Here is a 24,448-nt window from a genome sequence, read left to right as displayed (position 1 = left end):
TGGATCTAACCCTCACGATGGCAAAGTTAATTAAAAAGCAATGCAACAGACAGAATCACAGGCATGGGTTTTTTTTTTTTTTTCTTTTTTCCACTTGGCTCTCGACACTGATGAGTTCTGACAATTTCCCCATGACTGGTTAACGAATCCTCTGATACGGAGCCTGTTCTTTTGAGCGAATTTGTCCGGAAAGGCGCTTCATGTTCTTCTCTCCCACTGCGAATCTCTCCTTTCGAGTGCAACACAGAGGAGACTGAAACAAACAAAACAAGTGTGAGTGTAATCTCTCACTGTACAGTCAGCCGTATAGCTGGTGGGCGACGTCTTCCTCTCATTTCTCCGTCAGATTACAGCATTACGGCCCTCGTTTATATAATCTCGTCAATGCTATACGGTCCCCTTTCCTGCACTGCCCCCCAAAATGAAGTTCACAGTAACTTGTTCTGTAATCAGTAGGGATATAGTCGCTCAGCGGCTTATAAGACTTATGGTGTGCTGCTAGAAGGTCATGGACCTCATGCAGGGATTGATTACAAGTATTGTGTTCTCCAGGATTTCCACCCATGTTGTGGAGACATACGGCGCTGGCACTGCTGTAAAAAAGGACAAAATCTGAGAGATAACCGATGAAGTGGTGAAGAAAAATACAACATGGATTTGGATTTTTTGGACTGGTGGGTTGTTTGAGTTTTTTTTTAAACTATAATCCTGTAATTGAGCTTAAAATTGTACTGTTTACTTGACGAGACCTAGTAGATAACATCCATCCATCGATGCTGACAGTACACCTTGAGATCTGGATAGAAACAGAAATGTCCACATGCGCATGCTCGCGCTCACTGCTTCCATTCTGTAAGCAAGCTAACTTCCCAGATGTTTTGATTTCTAATCCCTGTTTTTCCCCTCTCCGCCTCCTAATCCCTGCTACCTAAGTGAAGTCATGTCTCGGAGGATAACGGCAGGAAACATTAGTTTTATAAAGTTTATTTAAAAGGACTCTTATGGTGTGATAAAAGCAAACAAAGCATCATAAAATGTATGCTGGCTGGTGCTGTCCTTAGAAGGTGATTAAAGAGAAAATGATGTAAAGATATGAATGAAGACAAATGACAGCACTAAGTGAAAGATTCCCAACCACAGTTTTTATTGTATTTTTTTGGGGGGGTTGAAAGAGAAAATATAGGCTCTGACACAGAAGATATATCAAGACAGATACAGAGTTCAAGGGGGCTTTGCATTAATCTCACGTTATGACAGTTTAAGGTTTTGGTATTCTGATGAATTCCAGGATTGGGCTTTAACTGCTTTCATTTTGTTTGCTGGTCTTTAATCTTCTAACCCTGCGTTCTTAATCAGAACTCGGAGCAGGTTTTTAATCTCGCATGAATGAGGCCGCGGATTACGGGCCTCTGACCTTGCCATGCCGCACAGCTGCTTCCTCCTCAAATCAAGTCTCTTCGTCCTGTGTCGCTCGCAAAAGAGGATAATCTTACTTTTGCACTACAATGCTCCAAATTCTAAACTGTGTGTAAAAAAGACACAAACCCCGGGGAAGAATCCTAATTTTTGAAGGGTGGTGGGGGGGAGAATTTCTGAACGGATCTCATAATTCTTTTTGTGTTTACCTGTTTTGCCTTGAGGATTTCCTGCAGATGTGTGTCACGGCAGCACAGATCATATCTGATGTCTGCAGTATTATCATCTCCTAATCCCTCTGACTTTTAGACGCGCCGCTCCTCGTCGAGTCCGGAGCCGCGGCTCGGCGCGCGGCGGAGAGTTCGCCTCTCAGAGGCAGGTGTGGGTTTTCATGAGCATGCTTCGGGGCCGCCGCCATAATTACCACTTTAACCTTGAGGATTCTTTTCTGACGAAAACAAGATGAAATTGCTTTCCCGTTCATTGTCCCAAAGTGCAACAGTAGCTTCCTCTAAAAGACACAAAACGCCAATTCATATCAGAGGGCCGCAAACGGCTTGACTAGATTACTTCTTCAACTCTGCGAGACCTCCTCTGAAATGGGTTTTCTATTTAATACCAGTGTGTTTGACCAAGTCTATTATGAGATTCTCTCCACTCTGAAATGAGAGGGAGCACTTGGAGCGGTGTCAGCGCACATTAGGGCTTCGCAGAGCTTCAAACCTTAACAAATGTTTATCCCACATTCCTTATGGGGATGGATATTGACAGCCTGAGTCTGCAGAGAGCGAACACCAAGCTGACAAAATTAATAGTGTTTATGGTGTTTTCCTTCTGAAGCTGTGGATCTACCGCGGCAATTAAATCTACATAAACTAGGCAGTTGTTTGTGAGAAAAAAAAACAAAAAAAACAAGGCGGCACGGTTTGGTTTATTCTGGCTTTCTGGAGCTCTGACCTGAAGTGACTCTAAAATCCAGTCATACGCTCAAACGCTGTGGAGTCTGTGTGAGAACCGGGCTGCTGTGGCAGAACTAAATGACAGTTCTCACACACACACACACACACACACACACACACTGCAACTATTATCAGTAAGTAATGTGGAACTATGAGGATGAGACAGCAGTGACTGAAGGGTTGTTGGAGGGAAAACGAACACGCTGAGAAGCAGTGTGCAACTTGAAGAACAAACCTCTACAGTCAGCTTGTCGACTGTGGACCGACTGTGGACACTGAGCCGTGTCCCGATCAGCCACTACATTATGACCACCTGCCTGATATTGTCCTGTTTCTGTTTTTCTATCTTCTGCCACCACAGCAGGTCAAACCTGTTGGGCTCCGCAGGGCGTCCTGGAGGGGTGCTGCTGGATCTGGCTCCAGGAACCAGATCCCAGAACCCTGCTGGATATCACTAAATCCCTGGATTGAAGACAAGTCAATGCTTCAAATGAATTATGCTTCTCAAATTAGAAAGCGTGTTCATGGTTTGCCAAAATGCTGATAGCAATCACTGTAACAGCGACAGATATTTAACTTTTCAAGACTCACACTCTCTTCATGGTCCATCTGGGACGTACCAATATAAATATATTGACGTGTTTTGTTTACCAGAAATAGAAAACACTAAAATTGGCCTCTTCCAATTCTATTGACTTGTATGATCCAGGTAAGCACTGATAATTCATCAGAACGGTTCGTCTTATTTCATCAGTTGTGATGATCAGGAGGTCATTGGTGGTGTTCGCAGCAGAGGTCAGAGGTCAGAATAGGGTCTTATTGGTCTTTATTAATACACTGAGGCTTTACGAGTAATGACCCACCATTTGTCCTTCCTTGATCCACTAGAGGTTTTGCACATGGGGTTAAGAGAGTTTCCTCAAATCTTTACTAAATATTCACCTACTACCTAACACATCCCACCTCCTGGAAGACACCCGATAAATAAATCATCAGTGGTATTAATGTTTTCACTGATCACAGCTATAAGATATACATTTCCCAACTGGCTAACTATGTTTTTTTTCTAATGAGTGCATCTTAATAAGTATTTATTTAAATCAAACAGTGAAACCTCCAAGTTTTGTACCACATCTGTTGTTATTTTTTATTTTATTTTTTTAACTGAAGGCCATAATCATCAGTATTAAAATAAGAATTATAGAAAAAGCTTGAGGCATTTTAGTTTATGTGAGTGTAGGAACAACTGACAACAAAAAAAATAGGACATGACTCTTCCCAGCTACAGAAAGCGGTGTAAAGTCTCACTTTCTTCATTTCCTGCTGCTCAGTCTCGGACACCTTCACTCTTTACTTAGTTTGAGTCATTTGTCAGCTTAATGTCAGCTGCCTGCAGTTTCAGGACCTTGCTTGCTCTCCTCTGCAGCCTCTCTAATCATTATTTCCTGCAGAAGCTGAGTTTAAGGTTTTTTTTTTCTCTTGGTTAGCCAAATAATCTCAAACTTTTTTCTAGAATCAGCAAAACTAGATTTGTGTGTGTGTTGGGGATTTCTTTTACATATAAATCCAAAACAAATCTCAGCAGAAACTGAACAGGGGCAGTTAACTGTATTAAAGTTGGGGGAAGCTGGTATTGGTGGGGCCATACTGCCACCTACTGGTCAGACTCTGTTGCTGCACACAGACACGCTTATCCGTCCAAAAAAAAAAACAAAAAAAAAAAACAAAAAAAACACAGAAAGGTAACAAAAATGCTATTTATTTAAATCTGTAATTCATGAAAGCATCGGATAGAAAATACTAGACATGCATGAATGCCTTCGATATCAGCTCTGAGTTTATGTGCAACAGTGCTCTAGACAAAAACAAAGATTTCTTTTAGCCTTCTCAACTTACACTTTACTACTGCATAAGGCACATTTTGCATCAAACGACAAACTCTCTGAAGTTTCTCTGTTACAATATCAGATAAACTAGTACCATCTGTCAGACGGAGGCCGGCAGGTTTTTAAACTAGCTTTCAAATGAAATTATGGATTAATGTTAGCAGTGACACTTTTCTAGTAATCTACTGTAATTTGTTCTGTTAATGCATGATTATAAAAAAACAGCATAGTAGTAAAGTGATTTGGATACAGTACATAGAAGCAGAACAATTAGGCTAAAACACAAATAAGATTTCATTTCCATAACTGTTTTTGCATGAGTGGGATCTAAAACACAGTCTGCTTGTGAGTTTTCCTGAGAAAAACAAACATAATTTTAGGAGATGGAAACTTTTGAGAATTACCTGAACATTTCCTGCACCATCAATATGACGAATACTGAACTGTGTGTCTTGTATATTGAAATACAGAGTAGAAATACAACTATTGAGGAACTGGTGATATCTCTACCGGGCAGAAAATTATTCAGTAAAATACACAGGAAAAGCGTGTCTATCCCAAAAGAGGATTACAGTATACAGTCTCCGTCCACCTTTCTCCTGTGCTTCTGCATAAACCGTCTGGAGTCCAATCATATGCTGTCGTTCATGTCCAGACAGGCATCGAGCAAATTTGCAGGAACGGGGCAGGCGGGCTCCTCTGAGCCGGCCTGCGAGGGGGGGATCTGAGCCGAGTCTCGCTCCGCCTCCGGGGAACAACTCACCATCTGGACGGTGATCTGCGGCTCCTCCGTCTTGACGGAGTCTGAGTTTTGCGGGGAGAGTTTGGCGAGGAGCTGCATGGCGTCCAGCGGGGGGTCGGAGCCACACTCGATGCTCACGCTCTTGCACAGACCGCACAGGCTCTGCTTCATGTCTTCCAGGTTCTGCTCCAGCTCGGTTTGCTCCTGCATCAGACGCTCCTTCTCACTTTTCTGTGTGAAGAGTGAAACGGGAAAGTGAAATCACTCCCACAACCTTCATCACTTCATAGTCCGTGACATGAAATTAATCCAGTGGATCAGTCCCACAATCTAATGACCAATATGGTCTTTTCCACATTTTCTAACATTCCAACCACACATAAGAACATATTTTTATTGGGATTTAATGTGAATAATCAACACAATATTTTTTTCTTTGTTTTTAACAAATAAAAAAACCAAAGTAGTGTGATGTCCAAAAGTCTTCCTCCCTGAGTCAATACTTCGTAGAGTAACTTTTATCTGCAAGTCTTCTGGGGTTTGTATCTCTCAGCTTTTGCTCTCTTCACATCTACAGACTGAAGTTGTTCTTTGAAACATATCTGAAGCTCAGTCAGACTGAACGGAAAGGTTCAAGGGTCGATCAAAGCTTTTGCAAACCACTGTACATTTTGTTAGAAAGGCAGTTCATAGGCATCTCATAAATATGTGGTAATTTCAATTATGGTACTTTTACCACACTTACAGGTGCCTGCAAAAATATAAAAAAATGTTTTAATGTGTCGAATGAACAAGAAATGAAAAATGTTTCAGGGCTAAAAACTAACAACATTCTAGTTGAATGCGCATCGTTCTTGAGTTCTCACTTTAGAAACATTTCGTGTTTACATGCCAACGTTTTGAAAACCATATAGTCAGTATGCTGGGTCATGATTTGGTGCTGTTGATTGTGTATGTTTATATGTATAGAGAACAAGACACAATGAATTCAGCTTTTATTTTCTTGACATCTTGCATTGTTTCAATGATTTTAATGTAGTTTTGTGTATTTTTTTTTTTTTGCTTTTGTGAATCACTTTAAACTGCCTTGTGTATGAACAGTGCTATATAAATAAACGTGCCTTGCCTAAACAACAACGCAAAAACACTGACGTTCAAAGGGACGACCAAGTTGGATTGCAATTCCTGTGACTCAACTATAAAATATATGAATAAAGACTGGGAGTGATGACACTATGGAGGCCACCGTTGACTGGTGACCCACAGCCAGAGGATGGATTATCAGCAACATTCTAGAGTAAACTTACTAGTTTTTTGATTTCACATTCCAGCTGGTGAATGCTGTCCAGCTTCCTCTTCCGGCAGCGTCGCGCAGCCATGCGGTTTTTACTCCGCCGCCGAACGTCGTGGACGAATTCCAGCTGATCGGGGGTCAGGCTGTGGTGTCTCAGAAGCTGCTGGAAAGCGCTCCGGTTCAATGCTGAGATCTGCTCCACTGGGAATGGGAGGTCAATCTGGAAATTAGAGGTTTATAAATCAGATTTATCAGCCTCGTGCTTTCAAATTGAACAGGAGAGACATAAATTGTGATTTTAAATGACCTCTGCTGCTCTTCTTTTGTTGGCCTCAGCATCTCCATCCGTGTCCAGGTCTGAATCGTCCCCAGAGTTGAATGAGGACGACATGTAGGGGCTCTTCTCTGCTTGGGACAAACTGTCATTGTGTGCTGCAGGTTCATCGCCCGTCCCGAGGCCCCTGAGGAAGGGACAGTCTCCTGTACTGGAGCTCAGATCCAGCTGCTTCAGCCAGTGGAAGTCTGATGCTTTCGCCAGATTGTTTTGGTCCGTGGGATCCAGCGGGAGAGGCGGGGCCTGAGCCGGGCAGAGGTCGGGCCAAAACCCCTTCGCCAGATGTTCTGCAACTTCCCGCTCCTCGCGACTCCGCTCCCCAAAGCCGTCCTCGTGGCTCACCGCGCTCAGCGTCTGGTCCGTCAGATCGTCCATGCCCCCTCCGAGGCCGGGCTGGCCCTCCTGGAGCAGCGCGCCGCAGTCTTCTCCCCCCGGCATCTGGAGCGGGCACGAGCCGGGTTTACAGTTGGTTTCAGCCACGAGAGTCGCAATAGACTGTTTTATATCTGTGTCTGCTGACTCTATGAGTTCCGGTGGATTCACCTCCTCGGGGGCTGGCAGCGCGCAGGGTAAGCTGCAATCTGCCAGACTCATCCCGCTCTGATTACACTCGTTCCCCATCTCCAGAATGTCTCCTTCGGAAAACTCAGAGGAATGATATGTTTTGTCAGAGTCTGAGCATGGCAGGGACAACATGGGGCACACGCCGCTCGCGGTTAAATCCAGAGATAAAGGGGCCATTTGTGGTCCGCAGTTGTCCAAACAGAAGTGTTCCTCCCTGCCGTGGATCTGACCCAGTGTGCTCTGAGAACACTGTGACGGGAAGTTTGTTTGTTCATCATCTCCTGAAGGCACTGAGCTGTGTGACTGAAATGATTCTGGTCGGCCACTCTTTGAGCCGGAGCCAAAACTGGCGCTGGGATCCCGGCTTTGGCAGCAGGCTCGCTGCCTGACCTCCTGTGAGGTTCTCTTGCCCTCGGAAAACTTTGGGATGAGAAAATCAAAGCATGCTGACTCCAAATTGTGAAATCCTAAAAACTCAGCGCAGCTGTGGATGGCATGGATGTTTTCTTTGGTGAAAAGCAGCTTTGATGTGTAGGCAAACTGAAGCAGGGGTTCAAATCCATCCGCCGTCACCTGTGTGGGGAAAGAGGTGGACGACAAATTGTTGAGACATAATAGAAATTATGCACCTGTGAAACATCACAATGATCAAAAAGTTTTAAAAGCGTAACATCTGGGTTGAAAAGGATGAAAATGTATACAACAACACATTAAACAAAGCTGAAAGAAGACGTGAGTGCGGCGGGAGCGCCCACCTCATCGGGCAGGGTGATGACGGGATTGTGTCTGGACACATTAGTGACCCTGCTGTGGAAGTATTCGCTGCAGGCGGCCAGGACGGAGCAGTGGGCCCGGAAGCTCCTGCTCTCCACCAACACCGTCACGTCGCACAGCACGTCCTGCTGCCTCTGCTCGTTCAGGCACTGCAGGACGTGGGTGCTGTGCACCGCCGACTCGAAGGTGAACGCCGATACGCGGGGGGCCTGGAGCGTCATGGTTCCTCGGAGGTCAGCCTGCGTGACAGGATGGAGGAAAACACCACGGTCACCACACTGCACAAATTTATCACTGTTCACAAAAGAAGAAATTCAAGAAGAAAAACATGACTAATTGTAGAAAAAACAGGATTAACCTTTAAAATGGTAAACTTATATAATCTAGCTGTTAGCGCCGAGAGATATTTTTGATTGACAAAAGATCTCGCAACAAAGATTTTATAGGTCAGATGATGATTTGTGTAGATTTTAGATTTTATTTCGGTCATAGTCTATAACAAACAGAAAAGTACAAAGACATTTATGTATATATGGCGAACATATTATCAGATTGAAAAGGTTTCGGGCTGAAGCCAAAGCTTATTTAGCCCACCTTCACCATTTTGCTGATATTGAACGAAGAACACAAGCACGATCGAGACAAAACTTAATTGTAATCCATGTGGATTTTGCTACCTTGACAAAGTAAACCCTCATTACACTGATGATCCCATGAGAAATGTGTTCTCTGTTTTTATTTGGCGGCTTCATCGCACTAATTTCAGTCAATATTATTTCAAAGCAAAACATGTTGAAGATGGTCACTACATGGTCAAATAATTTTATGCTGACTATTTAGTATTATTATTTTGATATAGAGGTGACATTCGGAGAAACTGTCCAGAGGTTTACTCCACAAATTCCCAGTTTTGCTGAGATCGCTTTCGTCCATCTGAATAGGAAACTCATAAGTTGATGCACACAATGTTTCTCATCTGGACTATTCCAAAACAATTTTCACTGGTTTCCTTCAAGACGTTGAAGCCTCGATAATAAATTGAATTCGATTTGCCTTGTCTTCAGCGTCTCTTCACTTCCTGCTTGTAGCTTATACGATTGAGGTGAGAGTTTTTTTCTTGGTTTGCATCCTCCAAACTTTACTCTCAGATCCTCTCAACAGCATACAAAAATGATGAAAAAGTTGAAGAGGAGGTGTCTGCTGCTTTGGGGATGAGTACAAACTACCAATTGCACACGTCACTGTATTTTGCACCCGGAACACAGAGTTCACAACTGGCACGATGTTGAAATTATACTTATTTCGAAGAAATTACAATTTCATGCATATTTTCAATTAATTTACACTAAAATATTTAGATTCGAGGATGTTTGTTCATTGTTGTGCTGTCATTTCACTGGTGTGAGTTTCACCCTGAACTACAATCAGTTTGACACAGCTGGTTTAAAACCCAATAAACACATAATTTTTCTGAATGAACGACACTTTTTTAAACATTTTTTTCTAGAGAATTCACATATCTATTTTGTACAGCTAATTCTTGTGGTTCATATAAGTGCCTGTGTTGCACTTTAGAAAAATATATAACAAGTTTATTTCATATATTGCCATTTTGAGAAAAAAAATCCAGATAAGAATTTTGGGCCATATCGCCCTGCCCCACTTATGAGAGCTCATACAATAAAAAAATATCTAATTTACACAGGTTTACAAGACACTTTTGAGCTTGTAGTTACTTACTCTGTAAAAATCCAGATATCTTCATCATGTATGCTTGGAGCCACAACAAAGAAAAACATTTAAAGTTGAAATTTAAAGGTCGGCCCACTCCAGATGAAACTGGACTTTATGTGGACCCTGAAATCTGTTTGACAGACACCTCTGTCCTACACTTTGAGATCATTCTGTGTTCCTCACAGCATTACCAAACCACTGCAGACATGTAACAGGGAAGTTTTATAGTTATGCAACTCATGCAAACATTCTGTTCCAACTCTGCCTCGTCAACCTGATTTCATTCAGTGATCCCATTGGTACACAAAGAAAATGAATCATTGTGATTCATGACAGCTCATCATGAGTCTGCTCTTTTTTTCTGCCACTTATAAAGGATCACAAACTAACTGAACGATTTTATCACAACCTTCGGTACATTTATGTCTGCATTTAGGGGCAACTTGAGCCAGTATTTCTACTTCCGGTAGAGAAAATGTGATTGTTATGACCAAAAACACTAAGTTGTGTTTATGGTTCTGTTTACTGTGTTAAAGCAGACAAACCTTCTTCTGATGATCTCGTGCAGAATAAGTTAGTAAACTGTTCACATCTGTGTACAAAGTGAGTTAAATTTCAACTCAAGTTTTACGCAAAAATGCTGACTCATGTTTAGTTAGTTACTCATTGAGGCCTGACGGAGCGGCGAAACGAGCCTCCATAAGTCACGACGAAGTCTTTAATATTGGCAAATAATGCCATATTGGTTGCATGATAAGCAGAGAGGGTGAAAATGTTGGCCAGATTATTAAATCTTGACGAGAGGCCGATCCGTTAGCACGAGTCAGCACATCTCCACACTCGCTGTCAGCGGAATAACAGACTTTCCCAAACACTCACGCTAAACCCCCCATATTCATTTCAAAAGACGAAACGGTGACTGACCTGCCATGTTAGCCGTGTTACAGTGTCCTGGAGGGGTTTTTTTGGGGCTTGATTCGGTGGTTGTGGTCCGGAGACTCACTTTTCTACCAGGTCATGTGACCACAGGGTCCAGGAAGAGCTGCGTGCCTACTGCTCATGCTCAGAGCCGGAGTCAGAAAGAACCAGCAGGTATTAACTTTATACTAAGGATGGATTCAGCGATGAGAATTTTATTCAAAAAAAAAAAAAAAAAAAAAAAAAAAAACAAGAGCAAGCAGGACTTCTCATTTAAAATTATTTATTTACAACAAATTGATTAAAAATAGACTTTCTCCAGCAGAAAATTGTTCCCAAACTGCCACTCATCTCCAATCTTTATTGTTACAGGTGAGAAACATCTCTCCACTGAAGTGTATCTGAAGCAGCAGGTTGATTTGGATTTCCTGAGTATTGAGGCATGCTTTGAATCACTTGATCCTTTCGTAGAAGAGGAGGTAAGCCTGGCAGCCCTGGACTTTGCTCTCGCTGACGGGCTGGACGCTGGTGTCACTGATGTGGAACCAGGATGCTCTCGGCGCTTCTGCAGCTCCTGAACAGAAAGTGAGAGGAAATAATGAGGATCAATTAAATCCCTGAGACCCAGTTATTATCCAACTGTCACATTCCGGTACACCCACCTTCAGCAGCGATCCCATTGGATGAGGGTTTGGGACAGTCGGGGCGGACTTTCACGTAAGCTGTGTAATGACCGGACCTCATTGTTCCGCTGTGTTCCACGATACCGTACAAACTGTACAAAACCTGAGTGTCTTCTTCTGCTGTGTCCTGTTAGGGAACAACTGCTGGTTAGTGTTTATTTTACATGAGACGCTCCTTCAACTGTCGTGTCACATGTTATGCGTATTTTCAAAAATCCAAAATATTATTGATAGTTTTTGAGATCCTGAAGCAATAGGAGCAAATCTGTAAATGTTTTTAGAATGAGATGTCTGGAAGTCTTACATATTGCACATCTTGCAATTACTAGACTTAGTATTTTCTACTAAAGCTCATTTTAATTCTTTAGTTAGAACCTCAAGATAACTGTAAATAGTCACGTCACTTTGCTCAAATGTGCCATATTTTAACCAATAACCAAAGAAATTCTTCCAGACTTCCCTGAAGTTTTTTTCCCACCCCTGGTCAACATGATTTATTAAGTTCTAATTTGATGCTTTCAATTTGATGCTTTTTTTTTTTTTTTTTACTGCTGTTGATTTTATGCTGTTGTTTTTAATTTAATTTGCTGTATTGTGAAGCGACTTTGAGTATCTTGAAAAGCGCTATACAAATAAAATGTATTATTATTATTATTATTAATCTGATATGTCTTCATGTATCATCTACAGCAGGGGTGGGGAACCCTGGTCCTGGAGGGCCGCAGCCCTTCATGTTTTCCATGTCTCCCTGCTTCAACACAGCTGAGTGCAATGAGGCTCGTTATCTGGCTTTCTGCTGGACTTGGCCATGAATCTTGATTCGATTCAGGTGTGTTGAAGCAGGGAGACATGGAAAACATGCAGGTTTGCGGCCCGCCAGGACCAGGATTCCCCACCACTGATCTACAGCTCTACAAAATTCTGGTTTTGCACAGAAAGTTGACCAAGTTTGAGTTTTTGCCTTTTGCACTTACAATGTATTGAGCTCTAAAATCCTAGTTTGATAAATTGAAGTTTAATCGACTACTTTTTTTCATCACGATTTCTTCTCAAAAAGTCATCACCCTGATCTGCTTTTTGAAAACAACAACAACAACAACAACAACAACACTGCATTCATTAACAGAGGCCGTTATTTTCTATACTTACTTTGCACTTGACTGCACAAAAGGGAGCGAGATCCAGAACCAGAGGGAACTGGACGTGTCTGTTTACTTTACAAATACTGTATCCACTCTAGAGTAAAGAAAAGACAGTCAAATTACAAATAGGAAATGTTTTTAATGGGAAGCAGCATATCTGACTGGATTTAAAAAAAAGACTAAAAACTCTCCTTCCACTGTCCTACCTGCTGAAACCTCTTTAAATGAAGGGTGAGGACCGGCGGCGGGGAGGAAATCAGCATCTGCTTCAAGGCATCTGTGTAGACGTTCTTGGACTCTAATCAAAACACAAACACAGGTCATGAACTCTGAGAAAAGTGGAGTTTAAATTGCTGAGATGAAAGCACCGGCAGGACTCCTCCATTCCTTCAGCTGTAGCTTGAGTTCTTTACCTGCAGCCTTGCCGTCCTTCCGGTGCCGTTTGGTGCACGTGACACAGAGCAGGCTGTTGTTTTGCGAGAGCGTTTCCACCTCTGTGAACTGGAAGAGGCACGACTGGACGGAGCACTCCTGCTTGTCCGGGGTCGTCCTGGTGGCGAGCGTGCGGAAGGCCAGCTCGGGGTCTTGGTTGACGACGGTGTACTCTTTGGCCTCCTGCGGATCCTCTTCGCTCTCCATGCTCTGCTCCACAGCGTCCGTATCCTCCATGAAGGCGTCGTCCAGGTTGACTTTCTCCATTTCCTCCGCCAGCAGCGAGTCCTCCTCGCCGTCCTCGTCCGCGCTGGGGGCGTCGCCCTTCGCTTGCTGCCCCTCTGACAAGGCGCTGAAGCGGTTGCTGGATGACGAGCTGCAGTCTCCCACCGATTCTCTGTCTTCCTGTTTGTCCTGCTCGTCCTCCACCGGGTCGAGGGCCGCCGGGCTCTGCTCGGACTCGGCTCCTTCTGCGGGGTTTTGTTCACTTGTTGAGGTTGCTTCGTTGTCGTCCGCGCGTTGGTTCGGCGTGGGGCTGGGCGACGTGAGGCTGTCCAGCGTGACTCTCCCGTCCAGCTTCTGCTGTCTTCTTTGTTGCTGGAGGCAGATGAGGATAGATCAGTCAGCTCGTACTGCTTTGTTTAAACTACCTTCGTACTCCACTGCTGTGGTACCTTTGCTTGCTTCTTTGCCTGCTTCTTGGCTTTCTTGTGCTGGTACTTGCTGCCAGCGGGGACGTCGTCGTTCCCGCTGGCCGAGGCGGGGCTGCTGCGGCCGTCTTGGCTCGTCGCACTCGCCTTCTGAACTACTTTTTTCTGGTTTTTCTTCCTGTAAGCCTTTAAGAATGACATAACATGAGGATAAGACACAAATAAAATGAAAATTGCTCAGAAAATCAAATGTTTTACCTCATCTGCTACAGGAAGGGACAGATCCAAAAACATCTCTCTCACTACAGAGACCTGTGAAAGACGCAGTGGGAACTTTTAGCGTCTCATAAACCGTGTGCAGCTGGAAGGATTTCGTTTTAGCCGCAGTACGCACCGTTTTACACTGCTGACACATTATAGTGCTGGTCATTTCCCCACCAAACACCTGGTCGACGAAATTCTTGGGAGATCCATTTTTCTCATACTCTGAAACAAGAAAGCCGCATTCGTTACTCTGCTGGAGACGACTCTGATATTGTTGCTCATTTGACAAGGTACAAGATGTTAAAAGTCCCAGTATGGTTTCAGTCTTGATCTGTACTAAGTAATTGTCAAGAATCTCATTTTGGGGACATTTTGATGCAAAAATAACTCCTACTGTTGTGAAGCGACTGATTATGTGTGATGTGCAAAGCCATTTTAAAAGCTATTTCAATAAAAAGCTGCTCACCTTTTACCAGTGATTTCAGCTCCTCTCCATCTGCGTCTTTTCTAGATTCTTTCAATGCCTTCATGATTCCCGAGCTCACCCTCTGCAGAGACAAGCGCCGGATGTAAAAAAACCAAACATGACCCTTCATAATCTGTGAAATAAAGATTACAGCACACTTCCTCGGTTTAAAAGCTTCAGTTGGACTCTTATGAAACGACTGCTTTGTTCAAATCATCTTTTCAAGCAGCAGAATCTGAGGTTATTATAGAAAAAACCTGCAATCTTCTTTCTGCACATTCAAACTTTTCCCTGACTCTCGGTGCACACCTTCAGCTCCTCGGCCCGCATCCCGTCCAGCAGGTAGCGCAGCAGCTCCTGACTGTCCTGCTGCTGGAACCCTTTGAACCTGGCAGCTCTGCAGAGAGGAGGCGAAACGATCAACAACACGTCAACACGCCGCTGCTCCGAGGCGCGTTTCAGGTCCGCTTCCACCCGCCGAACTCACTTTTTACAGACTTGTGTGAACAGCTCCCTCGGGGTCACCACGCCTTTCTTCGTCTCCCGGATCTCATTGAGGAGCTGACACATGGCCACGGTCAGGGAGCCGGGCCGATCTAATTCCACCGCTATCGGCGCCTACAATGACGACAAAAGACGGGTTTTCAGCAGTAAACAGTGTATTTTAGTGAGATATATGTGCCGTCGTCACAGTTTAGGAACACATTTAAATCACAACATACCAGATCCAGACAGGGTTTGATGTCCAGACTGGTTTCCTCCTCTGTGACTTTATTCAGAGTTTGTCTCAGAAGCTGCGTTTGAGAGAGATTCTGGAGAAAACAATCAGAATGAGTCTTTCAAGTGAGGAGCGAGGGAGGACCGGAATCCCGTCGTTCACAATCTCACCTGAATGACTGCATTAAAGAAGCAAGTGTTTCCCAGGTTGCTCAGGCCTTTAACGGAAACGCCGCCGCTTCCCTCAGTTGTGTCAGACTTCAGTGATTTCCCAGCTGCCTCTCTTTTGCTGGTTCTCTTTTGAGGCTCCCTGTTTTCTTTGTTCTCCTTGTTCTCGCCTTCCTCTGCTGCTACAGCCTCGGCTTTTTGTTCGGCTTCTAATAAGTCATCTTCCTCTTTCACTCCTGAACAAACAAGCGTGGCTGGTAGTCAGTATCCAGACAGTCTCTCACAAACGTATATTTTAGCAAAAAGCAACATATGCATGGAAAAATAGATGCAAAATCAAATTGCAGCAGCATTTTCAAACTGATGATTTGCAATCATTGATGAAAGTTTGCTGGAATATTAGAAGCAGTGCAGAGATAATGATGTGTTTTTATAGGGCAGCTCACACAGTATGGCTGTATTGTACGACCTGTGTGTGAATTTAAAAGACAAAAAAGTGAAACATAAAGGCTTGATCTGTACACCGTGAGTGACAGCTGAGACTGAGAAAGTCTGCCTAACTCCAGCGACTTCTAAATAGATTCCTTGGAATTCTGCCTTTTTGACAACGTGCGCAGCTAAACCAGTATGATTTTAAGAGGTGACATTTACGATATTCAAAGGTTTTAAAACCTTTTTGAATTAGTAAAGAACAGATGGAGGTTTTTGTATAACTCTGGTGATTTTTGGAACTTTTCTGGTCTCATGTTGATCTCTTTTATTGAAATGTTCACATTTTTCCACCATTTCAATCCTTTTTAATTTTTTTTGTGTCCTTTTGGTTGTTTGAATGAGTTCATTTCTGCCTCATTTGACAAGTTTTGCATGAATGCACTGCTATTTTTCTTTCCTTTTTTGTATCTGTGTGGTCATTTTATGTTTTAATGTTCGTTCTTTGTGTCTCTGCTCATTTTTAAAATTCGTAAAAAAGGCATTTCTGTTTGTTTCATGTCTCCATATTTACAGGTGGCCCTTTGCCTCTGCATAACCAGAACTGACGGTGTCGCTGGGAAACGTTAAATCACATGAAAATTATATATAATGTATACAATACTGGCAAGTTATTATTGGCTTTAGTACATCTAGAATGGTAAAATAAAACTTACATTAATGGTTGTCTCTCGCTAGATTATAATTCTTCCACTGGCATAAAACTATCTTAAAACTGTGAAATTAAACGAGCTGTGCTCCGTCTGGAATGAAACCTACTTTTGTCTTGTTTCTTTACTGACTCTGAAGAGGTCTGCTTCTTGAGGTTGGTCACCAGCTGAGCCAGATATCCCGTTCTGGAGTACTGGACTTCGTCGTCACAGATGTAACACCTGGAAGGTTGAGGACAGTTCAGAGAACGCAAGACAAGGCGAGGTAAAATGTATTTCTGTGTTCAGACGCCAAAACATTTTCTGGTTTGATGTGATGTCCTGAATGACATGGAGTCAGGAAGAAGCTTTCACCCCTTTTCAAACACACTCACCACACACTCCAGCTGTCCAAACTGACCACCAAGCAGTGCGGTTCTGATCGAGGAGTTTCAAAATGCTGGATGGCGTGCCGGTTCTCCGAATTCCTCCCACATCCCTGGAAGAAGAAGCCATGAGTTAGATCAACAGTCATTTCATATCCTGAGTGATACATGAATGAGATAGACTCACTCTGTGGCCACATTTCAAGCACATCCACATCCCTGCTGTTTCAGAGTCCTCAGGCTGATCCGTGCTGATGTTTTCTTTATCCTCTTCATGCTTACAGTCCTGACAGCTCGTCCAATCAGAGATGGAGGCAAGTTTCTTGAGGAGAGTTTTGTCTGTTCCCTTCATGATGTGTCTGCAGGATCGCACTGTGAGGACAAAGACAAAGTTACCATTAAAAAAAGGTCACATTAGGCTTTCTACAGGTGTGTGGAGATGATTACTTACCTGCCAGATCGAAGTCATCATCTTCTTTAAAGCTTTTGTCTTTTCCTCTTTTCTTCCCCATCTTCACCTGAGCACGATTACACAATTATTGACATGTTGATAACATCAGATTTGGCAACATCAAAAGAAATGAGTGCAAAGTTGCAAACATTAAAAGAATTTGGACAGAATCGGGATCAACTTACAGTTTCAAACGGAACCTAAAACATCCAGGTTTCATTTACTCAGTGCTGGATGGTTTCCTCAAACCTGACATGAATAACTTGATACGAAGCCTCAAAATGTGAACTTTCAGGGAAGTTTTGAATGTGAAAAGGACAGAACCGCTGATCAGGCAGAAATAAATCCAGGAATAAAATCCTAGATGACACACAAAATGTGGCGGAACGTGTGTCCGCAGTCCGGTGTTTCAGATTAACTGGTTTCCTTGTTGACTGGTGATAACTTCCTCGAGCGTTGTCGCCGCGAGTAACAATGGATGCTAAACTCAAACTCACAAAAGGCCCAACTCTTTAAAACTTTATTTAAAATGCGAATAAAGTGAGTTCACTAGGGTAAGCAAGGATTTTGAAGGGTTTTTAATATCTGCGTGATTTTACTGGAGGAAGGAGCGGAAGTTAGCGGAAGTGGGTGATCGATAACAGGGAAACCAGATAATCCGTAACACCGAGCCCCGTGTTTCCAGTGTGTGCGTCGCTCAAATGAGTCCGACTCGACACGAGAAATGGTTGACTCACCCGTGTGTGTGAAGGGGTTTTCACTTACCTAAACTTTTGTTTTCGTGTTTCATATACATGCATCATGATGATATTTTCTTGCGGACTGATGCAAAATGTCATCTAAAGCGTTGATGCTGTTCGTCTGATCGGTGGTGAGGTGTGCCTTACCTTTGCCTCCACCAGCATGTCTTCTCACCTGGAGTGTGCTGAGGCTCAGCTGGCAGAGATCGACCTGCTCACCAGCATGTTTCCCACCGTGGAGGAGCTGGAGATCACAGACCAGCTGGCTCTGGCCGAGCTCAGGGACTACGTGGAGGGATCGGCTCCAGCAGACCACCCTCCTCCATCCAGACCCCAATTCACCATCAAACAGAAGCTGGAGGGGGTAACAGACTGTCACCTGTCATTATGGGCTTCTGTTTCAGCTCCTAAAAGTTTTAACATGCTGTGGTTTTGTCTTCTTTTTTTCCCATTCAGGTGGATTTCTTAGTATGCTGTTGCTACCCATCAGATTATCCCAATGTTGTGCTCCCAGAAATAACAGTCAGGTAAGCAGACGTGTTATAAAGTTATTAGCTATTTATTACTAACTCATCCTGTAAATGTATAATAATTACAGTAATTTATAATTTTTATGACAATTTAAAGTTAACGGAGAGCTTCTTTACTATACTTATTTATGTGGCATCATTCAGAACCAAGAATTTTCACAGTGATTTAGAAAAACTTGAAAATAAATCCATAATTCATCTAAAAAAATTTACAGATTGCCTTTAAAAAGTAGATGAAAGCAGACATACGTATATATGAAAAGAAAATGCTCTTAAAATATGTTCACAGGTAAGCTGAAGTAAACATCCTTCTTCAATACCCCTTTAACCTGTTCAGGGTAACAGAACCAATCCCAGCTACGCCTGCACAGACCTCCAGTCCATCACAGGACGAACACAGAAACAGACAATCACACACTCACATTCACAGGAGGCGCTCCAATTAACCCCACATGCATGTTTTTGCACTGTGGGAGGAAATGGAAGTACCCAGAGGAAACCCGTTACCATCTGTCTTCTTCATCTAACATAGTGTGCTGGACCTGATGACAGCTAATGATTTGTCAAGGCAAAGTGCACACGTTTATGATCTGTCATCACAGGGCAAACAGAGAGTGAGTCACACCTATAGGCAGTTTAGTGTAAATAATTGTCCTCTTGTGTGTGTTTTTGGATTGAAGGGACAAAATCATTCGAAGGGCAGAATCTGCAAAGACATTAATGCACATTTTCAAGTGATTTAAAGGAAAGGAACAACTTATAAGTCTGACATCATCAGAGAGGCTGCTGCAGAAAAGGCCTCATCCGCCAGATTTTTTCTTTCTTTTGTAAACTTTGACGGGATTAAAAGCAGAGCCTTTGCTAAAAATGTCAGGTTGCAACTTGAAGCATTAAAGAGGAAACGGTCTAAAATGTAATGAGTCCAGATTCAGCCTTAAATCTTCTCTAAACCTTTATCCCACCTGACAATGGCAGGATAGACCTGAGCAGGTCACCAGTTTATCACACTACACACACACACACACACACACACACACACACACACACACACACACACACACACACACACTAATTCACTCCTGTGGCCAATTTAGAGACCGATAACCTCAATCCAAACCCATTTTCTCTCTAACTGAAGAACTTTGACCTTGACCTGACATTTGCTTGCCGTATAATCTTAAAATCTATTATTAAAATGAAAATGATTCAGCGCTAACTGAAAAACTACCGTTCATCTACGTCTGTTATTGCTTTTTGCTGGTGTGTATCCAAACCGATCATTTTTCTCGACCACGCAGCAGTTTCCCTGGCAGAAAGCTCCAAGCGACCTTCGGTGTCCTCTGAAGCCTTCTCGGTTGGTCCTGCAGGTGCTGTGGACTCAGCAGGGCCCAGCAGACGGAGCTGCACTCGCGTCTCGGCGCCTACCTGACGGAGAGCTGCCAGGGGGAGGTGTGTGTGCTGGCCGCCGTGGACTGGCTGAAGGAAAACCTGCAGGACTTCCTTGGTAAAAGCTCATCGGCGGCGCCGGCCGCTCAGAAGACGCCCGGCTCTCCGCGGCCGCAGGAAGCGTTCAGCCGACTGTGGATCTACAGCCACCACATCTACAACAAGTCAAAGAGGAAGAACATCCTGGAGTGGTCCAAAGAGCTGGGCCTGTCTGGGTTCAGCATGCCCGGGAAGCCCGGGATCGTGTGCGTGGAGGGTCCGCAGTCGGCCTGCGAGGAGTTCTGGTCCAGGTAGAGCGAGAGAGCACTCACATACCAGCTCCATTATACATCTCAACTCCTCTCCCTTTGTTTCAGAGTGAAGGTTCTGACCTGGAAGAAGATCATGATTCGACACAGAGAAGATGTTCGCCTCGATCAGGAGGGCGACGGCAGTGGGACTGGTCAAAGTATAGATTCCCTGAGAAAATTCACGGGTTTTGAAGAAGCGATGTTCGACCCACACGGGAACAGAGGGAATCACATGGACCTGGGCCAGCTCTACCACTTCCTGAATGAGAAAGGCTGTTGTGACATCTTTCAGATATATTTTGGTATTGAAGGAAGATAAAGACTGAGGTACAACAGAAATATTACACTCTCAAAGCTGTTTGTTCTTGAAATGACACTTTGTAGAGTTTGAGTCACACAGTAGGTGGCAGTATTGAGTCACTTTGTTCATTCGTCTGGATTTCAGTTTGACTGCTTTCGCTCTTTTCCTTTGGAGTTGATGACAGTTTTGTGAGTAAATTATGTAAATATGACAACACCACAGTATAAAAACCAAAAGATTCATCTTTTATTCCATAACTTTGCCTCCAGGCTCTTCGAGTGACTCAATACGCCGCCTTGTGGTGTAAAGTTGTACAGCGAAACTAATTGTGTAATTTTGATAAGTGGTTTAATTGATTCATATGGGCAACATGTAGCAGTTCTAAATGAAAATAAATGACTGTGATCTTCATCTGGGACCTCGCTGCGATAAAAGGCTTTAAAGAACATTTCTCTGATTTGATAAACACCGCGCTCCCACTCTGTTGACTTAAGTCACATAAACATTAAAACGATGGTTATCTCAGATTTCTCAAGGACCTCAATTATATTTGCAATTTTAATTCCTCATCCTCGTGCTGCGGATCACACCTTGCCCCAGGTGTTTGGCTCCTCAGATAGCAGTAATTCCAGGCCATTACGGGATCCTGAGGTCTGATAATACTTCACTAATTGAACAACACAGTCAACAATACGCTGCGTATCTGCTTTCCAAATCTGTTGATTTGCTTCATGTGAATAATAGATAACACAACTGTGAAAAGTACTTTTCTAATTTTCTGTCGATGATTAGTCATTTGATAAATTGCTCAGATTTGCTGATCACACTCTGGCAATTACAGTGTGCCGGGTATCGAGCATGCATCTCAATTCAGCTTCTTCATTGATTTTTATGATGATTTTACACCTTTGGGGGTCAAATCAAGTAGTGTTGAGGTTTTTATTTTCCTGAGAGAGCTTTCAAAGTGCAGCTCTTACTTGCAGGAAGCGCCGATTTAACACATCTTTTGCAATTCATATCAGTTTGAAGAGCAGTGAAAATGATCTTGTCAAAGGAGTTTGAACCCAGATTAAGAGCCATGGAGTTCACACTGTGAAATATTAACTGATGGGATGTTTTTTGCCCTTTTCATAATGACATTGACACTAGAATTGTACCAACCATGTACCTGAGAACTATTTAAATTGTATAATTTCTATAAATCACAACAATACAGCCCATGATGAGCTGACTGCAAAGCTGCGGGTTGGAGTGGATTTAATTTACTTGTAAACTAGAATGGGATTCATTGACCAGCAGATGGCAGCATTACATAATCAAATTTGGCAAACATGCCAACCACAGATGTCATCTGTGATTTTAGGAGGCTGCACTGGTCCCAACCGATCACAAATGTGCAAAATTTTTCATCTAAAAACGTCTAGTTAAAGGAAACTGTAGCCATGATTTGAATAAAATCTGACAAATGACCATGGAAAAAACTAATTGAAAAAATATCAGTTGTAATCATGATATTAGTGAAAGCATTTTAAGGAAAAACCTTATAATACATGCATGTTTGTGATTTTTTTTTTCTTTACAGGCATGCACCTGATATTTGCTCTGTAAATTAGCAGCCACATAATTCCGTAGTGGAAAAGGTGATTGACTGCATTTTGGACTCTTATGACGGATGAGGAAATTATTTAGAGTCGTCACAAAAAATGAAAGTTAAAGAGGGACATTTTGATGTGAGTTGCCTCTAACTGGCCTCCATTAACTCAACCTAAAGTTACTGCTTGGTATGAAGCAGGGTCTGTTTATGCAAAACTGAAAATGCTGCACCCTGCATGTGTCAGCTCATGTTATCTCCAAACAGCTAGCGTTTGTTGGCGGAGATGAGCAGATCCGGGTTTGAGCCACGAGCTGGTTTCTGTTGACTTGGGAGGCGTCCGGTCGGTCGACGGTTCCACGATGTCCTCGCCGTTTGCCCTCCTCTCGGAGAGCCGCTGCTCCCTCCAGTCCGACGCCTAATGGACGGAGTGGAAGGACCTCTGACCTGCGCCTTCAGACGTCTCGACGGAGAGCTTTTCACTTTGCAGGAGAAGAGCTCGACACGAGTTCGGCTCGTCCCTCACGGCTTAATACTTCAAATGGAGATGCGTGACCCCTCCCGACCCCTCACTCTGCAACACTGGGTCTAATAACCTCTCAAGTTTCGACAGAGGAGTCTCTAAGCTGGATCAGGCAGATGAGCCTTTTATCACTGCCTGTACGACTTTCTGCCGTCTTCAAATTTACTCCATCACAAAACTCCTGACTTGTGTGTTTGCGGACTGAATGATTGTTGTCATATCAGCTTCAGCACATTGTTTAATTTGATCGGGAATTTAATTAGTTGCTTGTATAGAAACCCTCCTTCATTTTTCTTCTCTTTGAATTCAACGCATGAGCGGTTTTCCAGATGCTTCATTGATTCGCTTCCTTTCTGGTGATTCTTCTCAGTCTTCCATCGCTGTGACTGGACCTCACTTCCTGAGTAGATGTACGGATGAAAAGCACTTATGGCGGCTCCAGCATCAGATCCTGACATAATACTGACGAGACTGACAGCAGCTCTGTATGAGTTCGCAATGAAATCACACCTTGTGATATAAATATGTAAAGAGAAGGGTAAAATGTAAGCGTACAGCCACTTGCTCACTCCATGACGGTACAACTGTAATTAATCATGGAGGGATTTATAAGCTCTATTGTCAGTGTCTCCATTGCAGAGCTTCCTCTGTGCTTCAGACTCGGCTGATGTGTAAGTTCCTAATGTTACTTTTCATCAGAATGCAAAGTTAAATTAGCTCTTTTTTTAATTCACAGTTCACAACTTTTCTCTCCTATGAAGTCATATATATCACAAACACATACCTTCATTTAGACCCGTGTCAGTCAATCAAAGCACAGACAATAAAACGCAGTTTATAACCACTTCATACAGAACAGCTGTATGTTTAGGACAATCACATGTATTTTTAACTGTTGTGGGCCTCATTAAATAACATTAAGGACCTAAATGTGCCCGTGAGGACAGAGTTTTCCTATAGAGTTGTGGTTTTAAACAGCAACATGAGAGGAACTCATATTCTTACTATGAAGAGACTAACAGTTACATTCACAGATGTTTCAGTCGCTTTTTTGTTGCTTCCAATTTGAAGTGTCATAAGTTCACGTAATCGTTTAACTTGTAGAAAAGTTTTCAATCATTCTAACTTCTAAACTTCTCCAAACTTGTGTCTTTTTTCTTTAATTTGTGGTCCAGGACCAACGCATCAGAAAGTGTCCCTACACTGATATTTCTTTGGGTTTTGGATGATAAGTTTTGAGAATTTGGGCTCCTCGTTGATTCAGCAGCGAAAGGTTTGGCAGATCTGGAGTTTTATGGGGTGCTTTGCTTTCTCGAGGGACTCTGCGACTCCAGCATCATTAGCACAAAACTGCAGACACCAGATAGTGCAGGGGGTGAAGGTTGGGGCAACGCGAGCATTCATTTCCCTCCTCGACTTGCCTCACAGCGTTTCATTGTTCTGTGACATATTAATATTTTCACATTAAATGAAAGCGGGGAGCCGGGCTGTAACTAAACGGCTAACATTGTTAGCGAGCCTGTTGTGCACTTTTGTTTTTTTACTGAGGTGACACTGGAAAAGCTGAACTCGAGAAGGAGTGAGAGGGAGAGAGGAAGAAAACGAAGTGAAATAGAAGTTGGATGCTGAAATTCGAGGAATCTCCTGGTTCTCATCATGAAGCTGATCGCCTGTACTGACCTTCCACAGATGTATTCACAGCACACGGTTCATGCAATGAGCCATCGATCAAAACACATACGTATGTAGCCTTGATTTAATGAGCAAGCTTACACGGTATAAGAAGCAATAATACCGAACATATTTGGAATTTTTCTTCCTTCACAGCAGTGCTTGCCTATAGGCCAGACTGCAATTAAATTTTCACCATGCTGTGAACCTATTCCACCCTTTTGTTGTTGACTTTTTTTAAATTGCTTTGCACAATTT

At 43.1% G+C, this 24,448-nt stretch overlaps 3 protein-coding genes across 3 annotated transcripts; 1 reads left to right on the top strand and 2 right to left on the bottom strand.

Annotated features, from left to right (window-relative positions):
* Positions 1-4,146: 4,146 nt before the first annotated feature.
* Positions 4,147-10,733, bottom strand: LOC115401076 (transcription regulator protein BACH1-like). Its single transcript, XM_030109235.1, has 5 exons — positions 10,628-10,733; positions 7,951-8,208; positions 6,605-7,768; positions 6,311-6,517; positions 4,147-5,234 (listed from the first exon to the last, which is right to left on the bottom strand). The coding sequence occupies exons 2-5, from the start codon at positions 8,188-8,190 to the stop codon at positions 4,893-4,895; spliced, it is 1,953 nt and encodes a 650-aa protein (XP_029965095.1). The 5' UTR covers positions 8,191-8,208; positions 10,628-10,733; the 3' UTR covers positions 4,147-4,892.
* A 160-nt stretch (positions 10,734-10,893) lies between these two features.
* On the bottom strand, positions 10,894-17,492 carry usp16 (ubiquitin specific peptidase 16). The gene is made up of 18 exons (XM_030109363.1): positions 17,284-17,492; positions 17,099-17,165; positions 16,835-17,019; positions 16,657-16,760; positions 16,392-16,504; positions 15,147-15,379; positions 14,981-15,070; positions 14,746-14,876; positions 14,568-14,655; positions 14,259-14,340; positions 13,923-14,014; positions 13,787-13,840; positions 13,553-13,714; positions 12,860-13,475; positions 12,653-12,744; positions 12,454-12,540; positions 11,284-11,431; positions 10,894-11,195 (listed from the first exon to the last, which is right to left on the bottom strand). The coding sequence occupies exons 2-18, from the start codon at positions 17,157-17,159 to the stop codon at positions 11,074-11,076; spliced, it is 2,460 nt and encodes an 819-aa protein (XP_029965223.1). The 5' UTR covers positions 17,160-17,165; positions 17,284-17,492; the 3' UTR covers positions 10,894-11,073.
* A 324-nt stretch (positions 17,493-17,816) lies between these two features.
* rwdd2b (RWD domain containing 2B) lies at positions 17,817-21,201 on the top strand. Its single transcript, XM_030108609.1, has 4 exons — positions 17,817-18,202; positions 18,295-18,365; positions 19,736-20,104; positions 20,171-21,201. The coding sequence occupies exons 1-4, from the start codon at positions 18,002-18,004 to the stop codon at positions 20,421-20,423; spliced, it is 894 nt and encodes a 297-aa protein (XP_029964469.1). The 5' UTR covers positions 17,817-18,001; the 3' UTR covers positions 20,424-21,201.
* Positions 21,202-24,448: the final 3,247 nt, after the last annotated feature.

This window comes from Salarias fasciatus, chromosome 14 (assembly GCF_902148845.1).
Source record: "Salarias fasciatus chromosome 14, fSalaFa1.1, whole genome shotgun sequence".
Taxonomy (NCBI): Eukaryota; Metazoa; Chordata; class Actinopteri; order Blenniiformes; family Blenniidae; genus Salarias; species Salarias fasciatus.
Note: the sequence above shows the minus strand (reverse complement) of the source record. Positions and strands in the feature narration are given on the sequence as shown.